The sequence below is a fragment of the Mytilus edulis genome, chromosome 2, assembly GCF_963676685.1.
Source record: "Mytilus edulis chromosome 2, xbMytEdul2.2, whole genome shotgun sequence".
Lineage (NCBI taxonomy): Eukaryota > Metazoa > Mollusca > Bivalvia > Mytilida > Mytilidae > Mytilus > Mytilus edulis.
In genome coordinates this window covers 91,423,102-91,444,316 of record NC_092345.1, presented here as the reverse complement: position 1 = coordinate 91,444,316, position 21,215 = coordinate 91,423,102, and the positions used below count along the sequence as shown (strand labels likewise).

At 31.8% G+C, this 21,215-nt stretch overlaps 2 protein-coding genes across 2 annotated transcripts in view; one reads left to right on the top strand and one right to left on the bottom strand.

Annotated features, from left to right (window-relative positions):
• LOC139513437 (nostrin-like) overlaps positions 1-12,348 on the bottom strand; it is a 41,097-nt gene extending 28,749 nt beyond the window's left edge. Inside the window, exon 1 of the mRNA XM_071301910.1 lies at positions 12,115-12,348. Coding sequence (XP_071158011.1) covers positions 12,115-12,141 — 27 coding nt within the window. The 5' untranslated portion in view covers positions 12,142-12,348. The remainder of the gene's footprint in view (positions 1-12,114) is intronic.
• Positions 12,349-12,407: 59 nt separating this feature from the next.
• Positions 12,408-20,815, top strand: LOC139513438 (co-chaperone protein daf-41-like). Its single transcript, XM_071301913.1, has 7 exons — positions 12,408-12,539; positions 14,430-14,549; positions 15,906-15,975; positions 16,665-16,769; positions 17,397-17,504; positions 18,246-18,314; positions 20,106-20,815. Exons 1-7 carry the CDS (start codon positions 12,514-12,516, stop codon positions 20,160-20,162), a joined length of 555 nt encoding a protein of 184 aa, XP_071158014.1. The 5' UTR covers positions 12,408-12,513; the 3' UTR covers positions 20,163-20,815.
• Positions 20,816-21,215: the final 400 nt, after the last annotated feature.

The following is a 21,215-nucleotide window of genomic DNA, read 5'->3' as shown; positions in this document are numbered from 1 at the left end:
GAAAAGCAGGTAATTCAAGCAAAACTGTTAAAATAAGAGAGTTCCTCTATATACCTGACCTTTTCCCACTTATTGAGCTGATGAGAGGGGGAGATTAAATACATTGTAAATAAAACCAGATGCTCCGCAGGGCGCAGCTTTATACGACCGCAGAGGTTAAACACTGAACGGTTGGGGCAAGTATGGACACAACATTCAAGCTGGATTCAGCTCTAAATTTGGATTGTGATTAAATAGTTGACACAGCATAGGTTTTGGACACAGAATGAATGTGGTCTAATGAACTTAAAATAATTTTTTTGTCTTTGAGCAATCACTATGCTGTTGAATATTAATCCTCTCAAAATAATTTTGAAGAAATTTTCTTTTTATTTATGAAATCTGAAATGAGAAAAATTTAACCCCCCCCCCCCCCCCCACACCATTTTTTTTTCACATACCCCTTTCCCTTTTTTCAAAACTGATCTCAATTCAAATTTCTAATGGAGTTTGCAACAATAACTACTCATTTAAAGGGGCACTAGCTACGATATATATAAAAAAATAAAGTATGATTTTTTTTAGATCAATCATTAATCAAATTGGAATAATGAAATAATAATTTGCTTTTAGCAATCAATTTCCTTTAATTTTGTTGAAATAAGCGATTAAACATAATTTTTGACTGATTCACTTGCAAGTGAAAACGTCATCATCATTCTAACCGGTATTCATGTGAACTTCAAGTTAACCCCTAGCTAGAGATTGACAACGCATGCATTGTACGTGTACTGGTTATTTAAAGAAAAAGAATGTCAACAATGAAAGTGATACTACGGTAAATCATTTCATTACTAATTCGATGCACATAAAATCATTCTTATATGGTTAAAAACATTGAGAAACATCTATTTTTAATCTATAAAATAAAATCAAACAGACCTATAAAAATGCAATTGCACGTGTTGGTTTAATCTATTCGTATCTTTATTTTTGTTTACATCGCTTATATGGTCATCTGAGGTCAAATCGATAGTTAATTAGATGGCGTCTGGACTAAAATACACACGAAACGAACCTATATATTATCTACCCCATGCTCTGTAAACTGTTTATTTTAGACTTTTGATAGTTTGGATAAATGTTTTACATTGTTATAAACCAAATATGAGAATTTGAGTCAAATCGGTTACAAAGAATTTGACAGCTAGTGCCCCTTTAAATACATCATAAAATATTAAAATGTAACAAAAAGTGCTTGTTATCACTGAATGGTAAAGATTGTTTTAATTTATCAGTTGGTAGTAAAAGTGAAAATACATTGTGTATTGTATAAAACAATAATTTAAGTTGATTCAACTACTATTCTGGACAAAGAAAGATAACTCCAATCAATTGAAAATTTCTTGCTATTGCACATTATTACATTGGTTGCAATGAATTACATTGATTTCCCAGTTAGATAAAAACCGATAATTTCACATGTGAAATAAACGTGGTTATTTCACTCTCTGACGTCATACAACAATAGGCGTTGTCAAGACGTCGATAACGTCGGATCAAAACAAATTGTCAATGCGTAGGAAAAAGATATAGTTCCTTACATTTTCTACATTAATTTCATAAAAAAAAAGCCATTTACCAATGTAATAAAAAGAATAACTAATCGCCGTATTTGAATATCAAAAATAAGACAACTTGTGACCGAACGCCGCTATGGATTAAACTCGTGCTGCGCACTCGTTTAATCCATGCGTTGTTCGGTCACGCGTTGTCTTATTTTTGATATTCAAATACGGCGATTAGTTATACTATAAATATTGTGCAATTAGATATTTCTTGCTATTGCGCAATACTGTGCAATTGAAGATTTCTTGTTATTGCACAATACTGTGCAATTGAAGATTTCTTGCTATTGCTGAATACTGTGCAATTGAAAATTTCTTGCTATTGCACATTACTTAATATAATAATTTTGGATCCTGATTTGAACCAACTTGAAAACTGGGCCCATAATCAAAAATCTAAGTACATGATTAAATTCAGCATATCAAAAAAGCCAAATAATTCAATTTTTATTAAAATCAAACTTAGTTTAATTTTGGACCCTTTGGTATTTAATGTAGACCAATTTAAAAACGGGACTAAAAATTAAATATCTACATACACAGTTAGATTTGGCATATCAAAGAACCCCAATTATTCAATTTTTGATGAAATCAAACAAAGTTTAATTTTGGACCCCGATTTGGACCAACTTGAAAACTGGGCCAATAATCAAAAATCTAAGTACATTTTTAGATTCAGCATATCAAAGAACCCCAAGGATTCAATTTTTGTTAAAATCAAACTAAGTTTAATTTTAGACCCTTTGGACCTTAATGTAGACCAATTGGAAAACGGGACCAAAAATTAAGAATCTACATACACAGTTAGATCCGGCATATCAAATAACCCAATTATTCCATTTTTTTATGAAATCAAACAAAGTTCAATTTTGGACCCTTTGGGCCCCTTATTCCTAAAAACCTGTTGGGACCAAAACTCCCAAAATCAAACCCAACCTTCCTTTTATGGTCATAAACCTTGTGTTTAAATTTCAAAGATTTGTATTTACTTATACTAAAGTTATGGTGCGAAAACCAAGAATAATGCTTACTTGGGCCCCTTTTTAGCCCCTTATTCCTAAACTGTTCAGACCTCAACTCCTAAAATCAATCCCAACCTTCCTTTTGTGGTCATAAACCTTGTGTTTAAATTTCATTGATTTCTATTTACTTATACTAAAGTTATTGTGCGAAAACCAAGAACAATGCTTATTTGGGCCCTTTTTTGGCCCCTAATTCCTTAACTGTTTGAACTAAAACTCCCAAAATCAATCCCAACCTTTCTTTTGTGGTCAAAAACCTTGTGTCAAAATTTCATAGATTTCTATTTACTAAAACTTAAGTTATAGTGCGAAAACCAAGAAAATGCTTATTTGGGCCCTTTTTGGCCCCTAATTCCGAAAATTTTGGGAACAAAACTCCCAAAATCAATCCAAACCTTCCTTTTGTGGTTATAAACCTTGTGTTAAAATTTCATAGATTTCTATTCACTTTTACTAAAGTTAAAGTGCGAAAACTAAAAGTATTCGGACGACAACGACGACGACGCCAACATGATAGCAATATACGACGAAAAATTTTTGCGGTCGTATAAAAAAAACTTTAAAATATAAGTGATTTTGTCGTTTTGTCTTTGATAGTTGGGCAGTTTTAAACATTTACTTATTTATAGTGGATTGGGAAACAAGTTTTGCAACTTATATTAATCCCTTTCCACTTTGCAAGTGCGAGTGCTGCCTTGTAGCGACATAAGCCTGCTCTTTTTCGAAATCTGCAAGGGTGTCTTTTACTTGCAAGAGATATGGCTCTCTCTTAATACGGGTCAACCATTTATCTTCCCCTTCCAATGGACTATCATTGTTTCATCAAGACCATACTCGCAAACGGTGTCAAGGGAGAGTTGAAAATTCAGTCCCTGAAATATTTCATCCCGAAATGTCTTTGATAGCCAATCAAACTAACAGATTCTTGTGAAACATACATGTAATAAAATATTGCTGAATACTCAAATGGGAAATTTCATTGGCAAATTTAAGGGGGGGGGGGGAATGACACAAGGTGCCCACCCACCCCACTCCATGTGGCAAAAATTTGGTTGATTATTTATGGAATTTCTAAAGCATGACTAAGTAGACACCCTCTTGGGCAGTCAGTGCCCCCCTTTTATGAAAACTTCTTAATCTACCACTGAATTCAAAAGATCATTACTGTTTACTAAACACCATTCATACAAGTATAGGATCATTTTTATACTTGTACAAGTTTTAAAGGGCGAATCTGACATCATTTTCTTTATCCTCAAGATATAGAGCTGAACCTTCTACCTGTACTATATCCATAACAATATTAATGATGCTTGCAGTTTATTGGCACCTTAGGAAAAAACAACTTCTGAACATTTCTAGAAGCTGAGAAAGCAAATACATTTGTACTTTGATCCATGTTTAGTACACCATTTAATAGTTGAACAAAATTTGAGATAACTTGCCTCTTTAGATGATCTGTACAACAGAAATTTGAATATGTTCAGTAAAATTATGGGTTAACTTAGGACTGCTCTATATAGTGTGTAACTGTTACTGTGTATATATTACTGTGCTTAATACATTTTTGAAATTGTTTTAAACAAAGAACATTTTTTTTCATTTAAAAATTTGAGTTACAACGACAATAACCAAAATACATCTAGAAGCAACACTGACAGTCCTAAACGATAGACAATAGACTGGATACATAAAACTGCTTATTTATATTATATAATCAACATACAAATGTATATATGTAGGACTCTAAAGAGCGATGGTCACGCTTAAGTGCGATGGTCTATGCTAAAGTATGATGGTGTATTAAGCTAAAGTGTGTTTTTTTTTTGCTAAAGTACGATGGAATATCACGCTAAAGTGAGTGCAATGGACCAAAAGGGTAATGTCAAATGGTTTAAAACGTTTGAGAGCACGGATGTTTATAAATAGTCTTTTTTGCAAAAGCTTGTATGCTAAGGTTTTATAACATATGTGATAGGCTTTATAATGTACCGGTAGGCTTATGATTTAATGAATTTAAAAGACCGACCATGTGATAATTGTTAAAATAGTAATTTAGGTGTGACAAAAACCTATAATTTATGATTTATGCATGAAAACATATACCTTTATTCTATTTCAATAAAATCGACAATATTTAATGGGGACAGCAACAACTGCCACATAAACAATGATTTCAATGTGTCCGTTAGCTACTACTATTGACCTTAAATTTCAAAAATTCTAGCTATTCTAAATCCTTAACATAGTAATAATACTCCAATAAGTAGTTTGTATGTATTTAACATGCTGGAAAAGATATTTTGAAAATTTTACTTAGCCTTGGTACCATGGTATATTGAACCCGCTACTATAATAGACCTTAAAGGAGTAGGGGCATTAAGGCTTGGTTTTGGCCCAAGAAAATAAAATGTTTGATAACTTTTTCAAATTGGCACATAATCTTTAGAAATGCATAGGGCCAAGAAATATAAATGAAAAACATTAAGATTCTTATGTGATGACATCACAATTACGTCATAATAGGTACTGTTTTCATAAAAACGACGAAAATTCAGAATTTATGCAGTTTTCTATCTTTATTTCTGTTGTGGAAACATCGTGCGCAGCCAAGAAACAACAAAATAATTTAACTGAAGCTTTATCATTACTATTGACAAAATCTTACCAAATATAAAGTTGTTTCTTGGGTGCGCACATACTTTTCCAATCGAAAATATACTTAAAAATTTGATGAAAAACAAGGAAAATCACAAAATTTTACAAAATATGCAAATTAAGGCATGATTTGTTGCCATGGTAACTTGTTCAATGTCCAAAATTATTTTGTTTTTCTGAATACCGTCTACCTGAGATACTTTGCAGTAATTTTAAAATATGTATGATAACTTTTAAATTTGCAGTAATTTTTGGGCCAAATAAGGGCCTTATTGCCCCTACTCCTTTCAAAAATTCAAGCTATTCTAACTCCTTAACATAGTAGTTATACTCCAATAAGTAGTTTGTATGTTATATTAAACATGCTGGAAAAAATGTTTTGAAAATTTTACTTTTCCATGGTATTTTGACCCCCCTACCATGGTATATTGAACCCCCTATTATCATGATTATAGACCTTTAATGCTAAAAATCTAGCTACTGTAACTCCTTTACATATTTGTTATACTCCAATAAGTAGTTTGTATGTATTTTAGTAGCTTGAAAAGATGTTTTGAAAATTTTACTTTTTAAATTGACTGAGCCATGGTAATTTGACCCCCTCGTCCCCTCCCCCTTTTTTACCATGAAAAATTAAAACTTAAGTCTACCATTCTATATAAATATTTCAAATTTCAAAGAATTAAAGTGTCCTAGCTACATGGTCTAGTTATAATGCTTTAAGAAGTTTTTTGAATAAAATTTTGTTGGTTAAGACTTCAGAGCACTTAATTTATACCAAGCAAATATTTTTCTTTTAACCAATCATGGAAAATTGACCTCCCTTCTTGTATTAATGATTTTTAATTTTTGATTAGCTTTTATATGATGTTAAAGGTTTTATTAATCATCTAGAAAGAAAAAAACAGGGGGGTTCAATTTACCATGAGGGTTCATTTTTCCATACAGGGGGGGGGGGGGGGGGGGTTCAATTTACCATAGTGGTATTTTGACCCCGGGGTCAATTTACCATGGGGTTCAAAATACCATATGACACCGGATATGAATTTTATTGACCCCAATCAATTCCATATTAGGACAATGAACACTGTAAAACGAATTTATCCTGATTTTGTTATATATATAACATATTATTATATTCAAACTAGAACACACCCGCGAAATCGCGGGCATAGACAGCTTGTGAACTGCTGTAGGATGATTTTTTTGTAAAAGATATTATGTATGGAGAATTTCATAAAATACTAAAAGCCCTCTCCCTTTTCTCAAAGTCCGATATTTGTTTCCTTTCTGTTAAATTCAATTATTTTCGTGTGTCTGGCTTCAGACCACAATTATTCTTCTCCTTTGCTACAATGCTTCTTTTTGGTAAAAGTCAAATCAAATTAAAAATTTGCACTGTTTCAAACATGAAATAAATGTAACTGCTTTTATATAGATCATTATTAGTCTAAATAAAATATGCTTCTATAGGTCAATCCATCTGTGCTTTTTTTCTTCTTTTTAGAGCCTTATTAACATGCCAATGGTAGGATATGAATCATGTATAAATGAATAAGACCGACTAAGGTTAATTTGAGAGGTGGTCGGAGGGGTCCTGATCCCGAAATCCCAGGCTTATAACCATGAAATCCCGAGATGCAGAATTTAAAGAAATTCATATCCCGAAATCGAAAAATATATTCCCGGATCACGTAAGGATCAATCCCCAAATCCCGAGCTTAGAAACACCCGAACCCGACGCCCCGAAAAAGGTTATGCCTCCCTCTCATCTCTACCTTACTTTCGTTTTTGCCAAATCACTATTTTCCCTTTCAACAATAAATGTTTATGCCCCATTTATGGGCATTATATTTTCTAGTCTGTCCCGCTTCAGGTTAAAGTTTTTGGTCGGGATACAAATGTAGTTTTAGATGAAGTTGAGCATGTTTTACCGTTATTTTAATATGTATGCAAGGAGTATGACCCCTTAAATAGTAAACATTTCAAAGAAAACAGTAGACAGAATTAGGGACTTTCTATACTAACATAGAAAGTCCCTGACAGAATACAGAGAGTCTATATATTAAAGTTGTATAATCGTAGTTTACATGTAGATAAATGCGAGAAATAGTTGTCCTCTATATTAAGGAGCTATAATAGTTGTGGTTCCTGCGATATAAACACCATGATATGGAGAACGCTCTGATTGGCTTATTTATTTTTCATTTTTGTTATCTATCATACGATTGGTTGTATTTGTGCTGTTTCAAACCGGAAGTCTTATATATAACTAAAAGTCAGTCCGATGACGGAATCATATTCGGACTCCTTTTTAGTCGTTTTTCTCCCAAACTAACATAATCTGAATAATCATAAGAATGGATGACAAATGCGACTATGCATGTTACCTATAGGACACAGAGGCATGATGATTGATTTATTGTGGAAGGAAGTGAAACGACACACAAAACTAGGTCTTCTCGTTTAATAGTATAGATTCAATATTAGGACAATATCAACCAAGTATATTTTAGATACTTAATCTAAAACTGTGAAAAATTAAAAATATTAAATATAACTCCAATAGACGTAATAATTAAGGGAGATAATTCCAATTCATGTAATAAAAAATTGTACTGAAATTTATTAGGACAATATCAGCCAATCAAATTGCGAGAAACTACTCTAAATCAGGATAATGTCTTTTAGGCCACACCAATTTAATTTCTTGTTCTACGGATTATTGGACTCCAAAATTTGGGGCGAGCGAGCGATTTGAAAAATTTTAATAAAAAATATTTAATTTGCAAATTTTTGAGGCGAAGCTTGAAAAGTAAAGGCGAGCGATTAATTTTTTTTTTGTAAACATAAAATAGTAGGTTTTGACAATAATAAAACTTGATTTATAACTTGTACTTTGACATTTCTTTAATTTCTGAAGTATTTTTTCCCTGTTCAGCAAGAAATAATTAAATCTGGACTATGTATGTGTGACTGACAATGAGACAATTCTCCATCCAAGTCATAATCAGTTTGGGGGCAACCCCTTAATGTTATAAATATCCCTTTTACATGTTTTATGTGGGGTCAATATAAGTTATTATATATTTGTTTGTACAGAAGGGCTTATATTTTCTCAAAGAACTATATATCTATCTAGTATTAAATGGTCAAAACATGTCCAAGAATTTTGTAATATTCCTGGACTTTAACCATGTTAAGTTAACACATTTACTTTAACAGTTTAATATTATTCAAAATAAGTGGACCCCTCTTTTAGAAAAAGTTATTTAAAATATGATGTAACTCTCCTCTCTTTGAGTACAAAATTCTAAGTTTTTAAAGGTTTTGTATAGAAGAACTACACAAATCCTTGGTATTTCTATTTTCTTTTCTACATCAGTAAAATGACCCCTTGTCTGAGGGAGGGTTGTTCTCAACCTGACAATAACAAACACAGGTCAAAGTACGGCCTTTTACACAGGGCTTTGATACAGACCAAACAGCAAGCTATAAAGGATCCCAAAATTATTAGCGTACACAATTCGAACAGGAAAATTTATATATCCAAACGGGAAAATACCAATGAACAACATCAACAAACGATAACTGCTGCACGACAGGCCCCTGAATCAATCAGGACAGGTGCATAAACATGCAGCGGCTATAGATAGTTTTGTTTGCCAGCATAAAATATAATTGCAGTTGAAGGCAAATCCTTCAGAAGTTCTTTGTACTTTATTCTAACAACGAACATTTTTTGATAGGGAATATAAGTAAGGGGGAAAGAAACAAATGTTGATATCTTTTTATAATATCTACAAAAAAAAACGGTGCGGGAAATAGACATGATTACATTTCCGGATGCAGAAAGCGGGAATATAAAAAAATTAAAAAAATTCTGTTTTGAAAAAGGTGCGGACGGGTCCGTCGAACAAGGAATCAAATTGGTGTGGCCTTACAGTTGAATTGTACATTTTAATTACATTGAGCAATCACAAAAATAATACCATGATCATTCACTACATAGACTAATGCAGTAAAATCAGAGTAAGGTGCCTCCTACATTTGTGAAAGAAAGTAAATATAGCTACATGTACATTGTATATAAACTGCAGTTAATCAGTATTAGATTGACACTGACATTTAGTTCAGGATCACTTGGGTTAGTGTGCATCTTCAAGAATGGCAACTCTCCAACATGGCAACATTGTAGAATTTATATATAATCATGATAATTCATAACTTTAATCTCTACTCTGTTTACTTTTCCTCTCTATCTATTAAGCTACCAGTTTTAGCCCAAAACATTTCAAAATGGGAATATTAAAAAGAAAAGATGATAATTTTATCTCTTACAGTTCCTATCTACTGTATTTTTTTCTTCAAAATTCAAACATTTGTAAAAAATTTATTTTTCAAAGGAAATTTCCAGGCCAAAATTTTAAATATAAAATAACACCTCATATTTTTGATCATTGAAATCTCAGTACCCATAGCCATTGCTTGGCCAAATTTTCATCAAATGTAGAAAATAATTCAAGTTTGGTGTTGGTCAACATTTCCCATAGTAAATAAACATGTGTTACTACGAGTTTATACTGGCAATTTAAACTGTTTAACTTTATTTGGGTCAATATCCCTAATGCACCTCAAAATGAGGAACACAATAATATCATGAATATCTAAGAAATTTAAAAAGTTCATGTGCAATGATACTAAACATGGTGCTATAAATTTAACAATTGAAAGAGTTTAACAGCTGCTAACCATTTTGAAAGCAGGAGAAAATAAAGATGTCAAAACTTTGCAGTTGTTTAATGCTTTTATATAGAACTGTTTCCCTGAGATTATCTAACTGTGTGAAAATACAAAATAAGCATGTTACTTGCTGTAGCCACATCACACAGGGCCTTTCTGATTATCTAAATTTGTGAATCTAAATTAAATTTCATACCAAAAAAAATGACATATATATAATGTATATATATATATGTGTCACAGTGATATATGTATAATTCAAAACAAGCAAACCCAGCCACTTCCACTCTGTTTTTGTTATACATGTATGTAATTCTATTTTTTTCCATCTGATGAGTTGAGCCTTTCTCAGCTGATTTTTATAGTTTGTCTTGTGTTGTACTGTTACACTACTGTCTGAGATTAGGGGATGGTTGGATTTCGCTTTCATGTTTACCCTGCCACATTCTGTAGGTATGTGCTTGGTCATGCTGTCCCAAGTCAGGAGTCTGTAATTTAGTGGTTGCTGTTTTTTTCTTGTTTCTAATTTTTTGTACATTAATTAGTCCGTTAGTTTTCTCCTTTGATTTGTTTCATATTTGTAATTTCTGGAATTTTATAGCTGACGATGTGGTATAGGCTTTGCTCATTGTTGAAGGTAGTACTATGACCTAAAGCTGTAAAATTTCTTTGCAGAGTTGTCTCATATTCATAAAAGTCATACCACACCTTCTTTTCTATATACCTATCAGTATCTAATTGTAACCCATATCAACACAAGAACTGTAATATGAGTGTTCTACCATTACATGCATTATAAGTATAACTTTTCTGACATACAATTGGATATACATGTATATATGGACGAAATTGTAGATTTTTATACCTTAATAGTTTTTGTTCATGTGGTTGTTTACAGTTTATCTTCATTTTTTATGTTTTGCAAAGCTAATAAATTAGCAAAATCATGGCTAAAGGACAAAGGGCAATAACTCTATACAATTAATAAAATTGTCATTAAAAAGACTTGAAAGGCAATTGCTGTTACAAATTTTGAATCTTTACCATGATCTAAATTTGCTTACATCTGCCTCCTTAAGTCATAGATCGGGAAACTTCAAAACTTAATTGATAGGGGTGCTGCTGCGTTTCTGTAAATAACCCACCCTTTTCATATAATTTAAATTTCAAAAATGTATACTTTTTCATATACATATATATAGGAAGTGGACCCCCCGAGAGTCATAGAAAGGCAGATGTACATGAAAGCAACTTTACATCATTGGTGAAATGAATGTTTAGTACCTTTTTCACCAATAACAACATTTTGATGTACACTTTTAAAAGTATTTCTCAGAATACACAAGAAGCCAACAGCTTGCTAGTCCAAATAATTATGACGTCTTGGAAGGATATTTTAAATTTTTGCTTTGACGCCTTCCTGCAACAATGTAAGGCGTCAAAGAAAAAAAAAATAATAGCCTTTTAAGACGTTAAATTTATTTGGACTAACAAACACTTGGATGGTACAAAAAAAAATGTATAAAATCAAAAATTTTAGAAAAACAAACAATATGAACAATAAAGGCAACAGTAGTATACAACTGTTGAAAATTCATAAACAAGGCAAACAGCAACAAATGACTACCACTTTCTTACAGTCTACTGTCTTAGGTCAGGCGCCACAAGAATTTGGTTGGTTAACATGTGTATGAGCTTTTAACTATCCCCTTTAAAAAGGACAGAGGTTGTACAGAAACTCTAAAAGTAGTTACAATAAAAGTTAGAGTATAGGTATTTTCTAAACAGATCACCATGAAGCTTGAAAACAGCTGAAGTCAGTGAAAAATAGACGAATGACACATACTAGTATTCTCCCAAACCTCCTTCTGTGTACAAATAGGGTTGTCGTTTATAATAATCATTATCATAATCAATAATTTATGTAGACTGCAGATTTCTTTTTAACTTTTTTAATTATATATAAATTCAGTTGATGAGTTGTGCATGATCATGATGATACTTGATATATTTAAGACTATATCCTTAATCATTAAGTTTGATGTTTACCCTTCACGTATACTGTCTTTAAAGATGTCACTTACTCTAAAATTTTCCGTAAAAAGAGCCATGTCACTTTCATTCCATTTTATGATTTTTTTTAACGTGAAATACCTATCCAGTTATTCAAAGTGTCAAGGTCAACAAATTCTGCAGTCAATATATTTTATTTAAAAAAATCCTCAAAGCAATCTCTTATATTTTCTATTTCATAAAAACTGACATATTTTTGTTGTTGTCATCGAGCTTTTGTGATACTGATAGTGTAATTTTACAATAAAACGTGGTTTCGCTTAAAAAACCAATCTGGTTCTTTTTTTTCTCCTTTACTCTTTGGTTGAGTAACCAGTCCAAGCACTTTATGACACTGGTTTTCTGTCCTGTTCTCGTTTCTATTAGTCTTCTCTTCATCTGAAATTGTTTGGAGTACCAGTCTAATTCACATGGCGTTGAAAATGGCCGATCAAGAGTAAGTTACATGTGGAAACGAAAGAAAATATTAAAACAAGAACGTTTATCAATGATAGTTTGAATGGAAGAAGTTATATCATTATATATTTACCATATATTTTTGCATAATTCATTTGAACAAGTAGTAGCGGTGTAAATCCCACGTAATTTTAAAATGCACGGGATACTGAAGACAACTTATAGAAGATTCCAGAAAGTTTGAGAAACATATATGGCCCTGCAGACATCATCATGTTCACAATAGTACTTTCAATTTAAGAATGGATTTTTATAGAATTAGTGAAAGAATTTAAAATATATACTTACTGTTACAACATATACAGTTCTCTCCTTAATCAATCACTTTTCAGTGCAGATCCAGGATTTAAAAAAAGGGGGGGACCCTGGCAAGCCAACGTTTGGAGCACAGGGGCTTGTTACAATTGCCGGGTTTACTATCCATACGAACCCCTAAAAAACACAAGGGAGGAAGCTAATTTGCGACAATGCTTCAAATTATTGTTGTAAATTTTTTCTAAGACTTTCACTTACTTTGTGACCTGAATAAATATGTTCCCACTTGAATTATCTCTCCAATGACATATATTTGTTACCTTAAATAACCTCTATAACTATTGTAATCCATAAAACAAACTCGACATTTTTGAAATAGAAAGAATCGAGGCCCTACATTTGAAAATGAAAGTGCTAAAGCGACACCTATCGGAAAATATATTTTCGGCACTATCGGGTGTTTACATAAATGTTACGCTTTTCGGAAGTCTACGGTATTTTTTATTACAATAATGTAAAAATTGGCGGGAATTATTAGGAACATACTGTCTTTCGTCCTCATATTTCGGTAAACTCCAGAGAGAGCCGAAAATAAATTTTCCGGTAGGTGTCGCTTTAGTTCTTTCATTTTCAAATGTAGGGCCTCGATTCGTTCTATTTCAAAAATGTCGAGTTTGTTTTATTGATTACAATAGTTATAGAGGTTATTTAAGTTAACAAATATATGTCATTGGAGAGATAATTCAAGTGGGAACATATTTATTCAGGTCACAAAGTAAGTGAAAGTCTTAGAAAAAATTTACAACAATAATTTGAAGCATTGTCGCAAATTAGCTTCCTCCCTTGTGTTTTTTTAGGGGTTCGTATGGATAGTAAACCCGGCAATTGTAACAAGCCCCTTTGTTTGGAGTGTAATACTTGTAAAAAGATTAGCCTATGCAGTTTGTGTATTCACAAAACTCAGTATGTGGGCCATCACCCACCTGCCTTCATCCTCCTCAGCTGTTTGAGTTTAAGAAACTAATTATTTAAGAAGCCTCAATTTTTTTTTATTATATACCTTGGAGCAGTGAAAGGTCCCTTTGAATAATTAAAGAAGCACTTGGATGTAGTTACATATTGTCAAAACACTTGATATACATACTAGAAAAATTGATTTGTGTCCTAAAATTTCTCAAAGATAGACTGTAAAATATTGATTTACAAGGGATATTTTGGCTTCTCAGCTGTTTGAGTTTAAGAAACTAATTATTTAAGAAGCCTCAATTTTTTTTTATTATATACCTTGGAGCAGTGAAAAGTCCCTTTGAATAATTAAAGAAGCACTTGAATTGGATGTAGTTACATATTGTCAAAACACTTGATATACATTAGAAAAATTGATTTGTGTCCTAAAATTTCTCAAAGATAGACTGTAAAATATTGATTAACAAGGTATATCCTTGGCTTCTAAGACTAAGGTGATGGTTGTTATATTTATATTGTTAGATAGGTCTGTTCTAATTCATGCACAAATTGATAAGGTGAAAAACTTAAATGACATGAGATCATATTAAATGACCATGTCAACCTTCATTTGTATGTACTAGTATAATTTGAATGATTTATTTTTCAGACAAGTATTGCATACACCTATGGAATGGGCCCAACGAAAAGATAGAGTGTTACTGACCATTGTATTAGAAGACTGTAAAGAACCAAACATAGAAATAACAGACACAGGTTTACACTTTAAGTAAGTATTTCCACAATATAATTACTCCTGAAATCAGTTTTTGGGAACTTACATTGTGACTTATTAAGGACCAAATAAGTCAGTTGATATGAACAAATTCCTGGTGATGGGATTTCAATATTTATATTATACCATTTGTACATGCAACACACAATTTCAGGGATGGAATATAAGTTTTTTAAGTTGTAGCCCAGTCAATGTAATTGTATTTGTTATAGGATCAAGCAACTGCAAAAGTATGGTAAACATTAGTAGGCCATAAATGGGCCACTGGAATCCTTTGAAATTTCCATCCCCAATTTTAGACTGATTCACCTTTTGGGTTGCACTGTGATTTTACATTTGTTATTTATCAGGGTTACATGTAAGCTCTTGGTTTAAGTCTGTAAATGAGAAATTGAAAACATTTTATGTGTGAAAGGATAGACTAACAAATGTACCTTGACCACTTCAATAGTCTATGAAATCAATAAAGAATAAATGTATTATAGTAAAACAATATGCAAGCCACCTTAACCTTATAATTTTTTAGCTCACCTGACCCGAAGGGTCAAGTGAGCCTTTCCCATCACTTTGCGTCCAGCGTCGTTAACTTTTACAAAAATCTTCTCCTCTGAAACTACTGGGCCAAATTTAACCAAACTTGGCCACAATCATCATTGGGGTATCTAGTTTAAAAAATGTGTCCGGTGACAAGGCCAACCAACCAAGATGGCCGCCATGGCTAAAAATAGAACATAGGGGTAAAATGCAGTTTTTGGCTTACAACTCAAAAACCAAAGCATTTAGAGCAAATCTGACATGGAGTAAAATTGTTTATCAGGTCAAGATGTATTTGCACTGAAATTTTCAGGTGAATCGGACAACCCTTTGTTGGGTTGCTTCCCCTGAATTGGTAATTTTAAGGAAATTTTGCTGTTTTTGGTTATTATCTTGAATATTATTATAGATAAAGATAAAATGTAAACAGCAATAATGTTCAGCAAAGTAAGATTTACAAATAAGTCAACTTGACTGAAATGGTCAATTGACCTCCTAAGGAGTTATTGTCCTTTGAAGTCAATTTTTAACAATTTTCTTAAAATTTGTAAATTTTTACTAACATTTTCCACTGAAACTACTAGGCTAAGTTCATTATAGATAGAGATAATTGTAAGCAGCAAGAATGTTCAGTAAAGTAAGATGTCCAAACACATCACCATCACCAAAACACAATTTTATCATCAATCCATCTGCTTCCTTTGTTTAATATTCACATAGACCAAGGTGAGTGACACAGGCTCTTTAGAGCCTCTAGTTTTGATATGTCACTACATAATACATGTCAATAAACAATAGCATATATATCTATTTCAGGGGCAAAGGAGGAACAGAAAATAAACTACATGAAGCAAAAATAGACTTTTTCAAAGAAATAGATAGCAAAGTAAGAAAATATCAGTATATAGCATCTTAAATTTAAATCTGATGTTCTAGCAAAACTAACAGGATTGACACAGGTACTCTTTAGAATTAACAAATATTTTGCTCTGTAGAAAAAAGTATGCCTATATATGTGTACATGTACATTTATACAATACATGTACCACCTTAACAGGAATTGAATTTTGAATAGGCTTTTGTTGATATCAGATCATTAATCCATGTCAGAATGATAATGAAGATTTCAAATAATTTCCATTATTTACAGCTTTTCTATAAAAGCATGCAAAACAAAATTTTGATCAACTTGCTTGCTATGTTTGCTTGGTTGTTTGCAAACAATAGGTAGGCGGAGTTTCAATATATACTGGGATTTGATTGGATATGAATTGAAGTGAATGTTTATTGCCCAATCAAATGCCAGTATATAGTAAACAAACTACCTACCTGTTGTTTACAAACATCCAAACAAACATAGCAAGCAAGTTGATCAATGGTTTTCTTTGCATGCTTCTATAAAAGAGCTGTAAACACCATGTCAAAGTAAGTCCTCTAGGTGATATTTTTTTTACATTTTTCTGAGACTAAATTTTGGTAAAGATTGTATGTAATCCCATTGGTATTTTGGAGGTAGTGTGTTAAATATATGAGGAAATTTTACATATTTCACAAATGTTTTTTTTTGTCTTGCAGGAATCAAAGTATGCAGTTTTACCTAGACATATATCATTGATTTTAAAAAAGAAAGACACCACTGAAGAACATTTTTGGCCGAGATTATTAAAAGAAAAAACTAAAGTAAGTGTTTGAATCTATGTTGTACAGATTCTGTCTGGTTAAAATTCTAATGAATGGACTTAGAATTTATTATTATTTTACAAAGGGATAGGCTTTGTCATATGACAAATGTGTTCAGTTACAAAAGGAGGTGAGATAACAATAATACCTGAAATTGTGAAATACCAATAGAAAAAAAAATAATCTTTTTTTCCAGTGTTGCATATGGTGAAACTAGAACTGCTCTACTCCATCTATCATTCTGTCCATATATCCAAAAAACATTGATTAGAAAACTTTCAAGTTTTCTTGGCCTCTTCAAAAAGAAATGATTTTATGGTTGGTCCTTAGCTTGTAATGGTGAGATGTAGTGTGTAAGCAATATTTAGATCTACCCTGTAGCTACTTCCTGTTTGCAGATACTTTTAAATTATACACTGTCTCTCAGGTCCACCCCTGGAACTGGTTTTCTTTTCATGTCCTGTCAGAAAGCTGTTGAAAAAAAATATGTAAAAAATGTTTACCTTTTTTAGATATATGTTCTTTTGTTTGCATATGATTCTTTGATGGAATTATTCCTAGAAACAAGTTTTGTAAAACATATTGTAAAGAATAATATGTTATAGATGTGGTTATCTTTGATTGTAGGTACATTGGTTAAAAACAGATTTTAACAAATGGAAAGATGAAGATGACTCCGATTATGAAGGAGCAGGAGGAGGAGATGGAGGGGCTGGTGATATGGATTTGGAGTCTGTAAGTTAATCAGAGGATACTGTAAAGTCATTTATAGGATTCATGGGATACCAATTTTCAATGATTTCATGGATATGGATGAACCACAAATTTGAAAGTTCAATAAAGGCTTTAATACAGGCTTTGGCAAATCTTATCAAATCATTTATCCTTGAAAATGTAAGTTTTTTTCATTCTACGAACTTTGGTATCGACACAAATAAATGAATCCAGATGAGATGGATCATTCTTATTGAGGATTACTTTCTGGCCTTAAAGATCTGCAAATTTGACAAACATGGCCAAATTGTTGGTTGTTTCAATATTTGAGTAATTATAAAAAGAAGATGTGGTATTATAGCCAATGAGACAACTCTTATAAGAGTTCAAATGACACAGAAGCTAACAACTATAGGTCTCTGTATGGCATTCAGTTCTACAAAATGTATAAAAGCCCCTTAAATTACAAATGTAAAACAATTCAAACAAGAAACTAAGTAATTGCATAAAAACGATGAAGTTATAAATTTTAGCATTTTGGCCAAAAATATTGTAGGTTAATCTTTAAACAGCAAAAATAATAAACAAAACAGAATCTACAGGTTTGGTAATATGACAGATCACCAGTTGACACTTTATATAGGAGTGTTATTCTACAGTACCATGTGATATTTTACATTAACATGTGATATTTTACAGTACCATGTGATATTTTTCATTATAAACATGTGATATTTTTCATTGACTTGTGATATTTTCCAGATGATGCAGAACATGGGTGGCATGGGTGGCATGGGCGGCATGGGAGGTATGGATGCAGGCGGTGATATGGTTAGTATTGGTATTAATAAGAAATTTATACAATTTCCATTCAGCGTCGGGCGTCATCAACATGTTTTAGACATCAATAACTTTGTCACCTTCAATTATTTTTTAAAACGTGGATGGAATTCTTTTATTGATCAACCAACAGTATCCATTACAAAATTTGAATTTTTGTTTTTTTCATTTTTCTGTATTTTATTGGTAAGTTTTTTTTTATCACATTTGATTTATTTGTTTTTTTCCCCCGCTGATTTACTGTTATCTTATGGAAAATAGCTTACCCATAATTAAAACCATCGCACAAACTGCTCTTAAAGGTAGATTACTTAAATTTACTCCCAATTAATTATGTACCACATCTTATTTTTGCATTTATTCGTAGTGTATGGGAGGTAACTCTTTATATTCATTTCATTTTAGTTTTGAAGATTAAGACTGTCACTTTGGAATAGACAAAATGAAAAATAAGAAAATTCTCATGTTTCGCACCATTTTCCATGAAAATTAAAGCTTTGTTTGTGCAAGTTACTGTTTGTGTAAGAAATTAATGTCTTTGGTAAAGGAATGTTAAAATAACTACCACCATTAGAAACCTTGGTTTTGTTAACCCTTAGACTGCTACGCGCGACTATTGTCGTTCCGATAAGACAGTCCGCTACTGCTACTCGCGACTATAGTCGTTTTCCGTAACTCCTTTGTTTACACAGTTACCATGGAATGGGCGGAGTCAATATTCATGAGATTGCGGCAGTTTCGACTTGTATGGATTCTGATTGGTTAAAAATCTGCGTACTTTCGAGTGTCTCTTGACTTTTAATCAGGTATAAGCGATAAAACGGAAAGTGAAAATTTTTGATGAAAAAAGTGACAAAATGGCGGACATTATTTGGAGAAATGGCCAACACGTTCAGAAGTATTTCAATGATAACTATTTAACAACGGCGGCCGATTAAAAGGATTTGGACGAGAACCGAAGATATAATAGACAGAAATAGAAACATTCTATCAAAACTGCAAACAGGAGACTTTTAAAGCGAGAATTACGGGGATTCCCAGACCTTGTTCAAAATGGATGACATGAAACAGGATTCGCGATGTTTATCATTTCGCCTTTCAAATGTGAATCAATATTGACTGACATCGATAGACCCGAACTTTAAGTTTGTCAAGATTATATATTGATGAAAGCTTTAACAATGAACTTGTCGTATAAATATATTTGTACATGGAAGTAAAAGTCGGCACAGTGAAACTTGGAGGAAAATACCGGAAAATATTTGCATAAAAAGGCCGTTGGTCTGAGAAGAAACTTTTATTTTTTAATAATCACAATGGAACTTAGTTCTTAAAAGAGATTTTTAACTATATTGGTTCAATTCTGAAGTCATGGATACTTTTACATTGATGGATTCGTTAATAAAACATGAAAAAATAAGTTTACCTTTGTTTACCTCTATTTGCACCTGTACAGGTAAAAAATGACCCGAGATTCACACAAAAATAAAATAAATAAAAAATACAGAATCTAACAATACTTTTTTAAATAACTTTTATTGATGAATATTCAATATTTACAAAGATACAGCAATTGTAAGTGAACATGTTTATTTCATCAGTGATTAAAATTTTACTCAGCATTACACAAAAGTACAATAGAAATCAATGCAGCAGCCTAAGGGTTAAGTAAAGTATTACCTATATAGGTAATTTAAATTTTTTTTTTTTTTTTAGTAACACCCTTGATTGATATATCTACCCTTTTAACTTTTTGTTATGATTTTGATGTTTCTTTTTCAGGAGAATGATAAGGAATCCAGTGATAGTGATGATGAAGATTTACCTGATTTAGAATAATCGAAAATCCAGTTTTGATAGCTACTAGTGACTGCATTGGGGAACAATATAAAAAACTATGCTTAGAATTCCACCAAAACTTTGGATTAATTATCACAAATAACAAAATAATCACATATTGAGATTGACATATACAGAAAAAAGTTTTATGTTGCCTAAGCCTGGACTACTAATGTCCTCATTACTGTAAAACCATTCACATTTGTTTTTATATTAAATGTTCATTTGACCATGTCAAGGAAATTGAGTGTTTGTTAGTCTTTGTTTTAATGTTTATTTTTGGATCATGTTGTTTTGTTAAAAATTGTAAGAATGTTTATTCACCACAATTATTCATCCAATAGAAACATTTATACAAGTTCATACATAATAATCATTCATCTAACAATACAAATGTTCTTCTGATCTTATCTCAACATCGCCATTCATTTATACAACAATTCTGTATGTTTATCAGTTGATTTCTGAGGGGGTTATGAAAGATAACAAATGATGGAATATTACTGGAAATGAGTAAATATCAGATTGAGCTTTATAATCCCATTCAAAGGTTCACTAGTAAAATTAGCAGCATACAGGTAAAAAGTCCTGTGAACAACTAATTTGTATTAATTAAATGTATATTCTTGAAATGAATAAATATTCAAAATGTGTTTTTTTGATTTGATTTTCATCTATATGGCTACTAAACAAGAATGGCGGTTAGAAAACTACCGCAACCCACAACAACCTGGCCAGAGAAGACAAATATGTTGCCAAGTGTCAAGTGAATTTATATGCAATGTTACATCAATGTTGCATTTCCTACTGTGCATAGGATTAAATGTTAAAACTACCTTATTTGTTTTTTTTTTGCAAAGTATCTTTACCATCTAAATAGTAAGATTTGGTTTCCTTCTTCATTTCTAGCACATCTTCTTAGTAATGAAATAACAATTTTTATATTTTTTCAATAAAATGATGTAACATATATGTTAAACAAAATGGTTGTGCTGGTTGATGTATTATTTTGCATGGTAGCAATTATCTTTTATTTTTGTATATGTATAACTT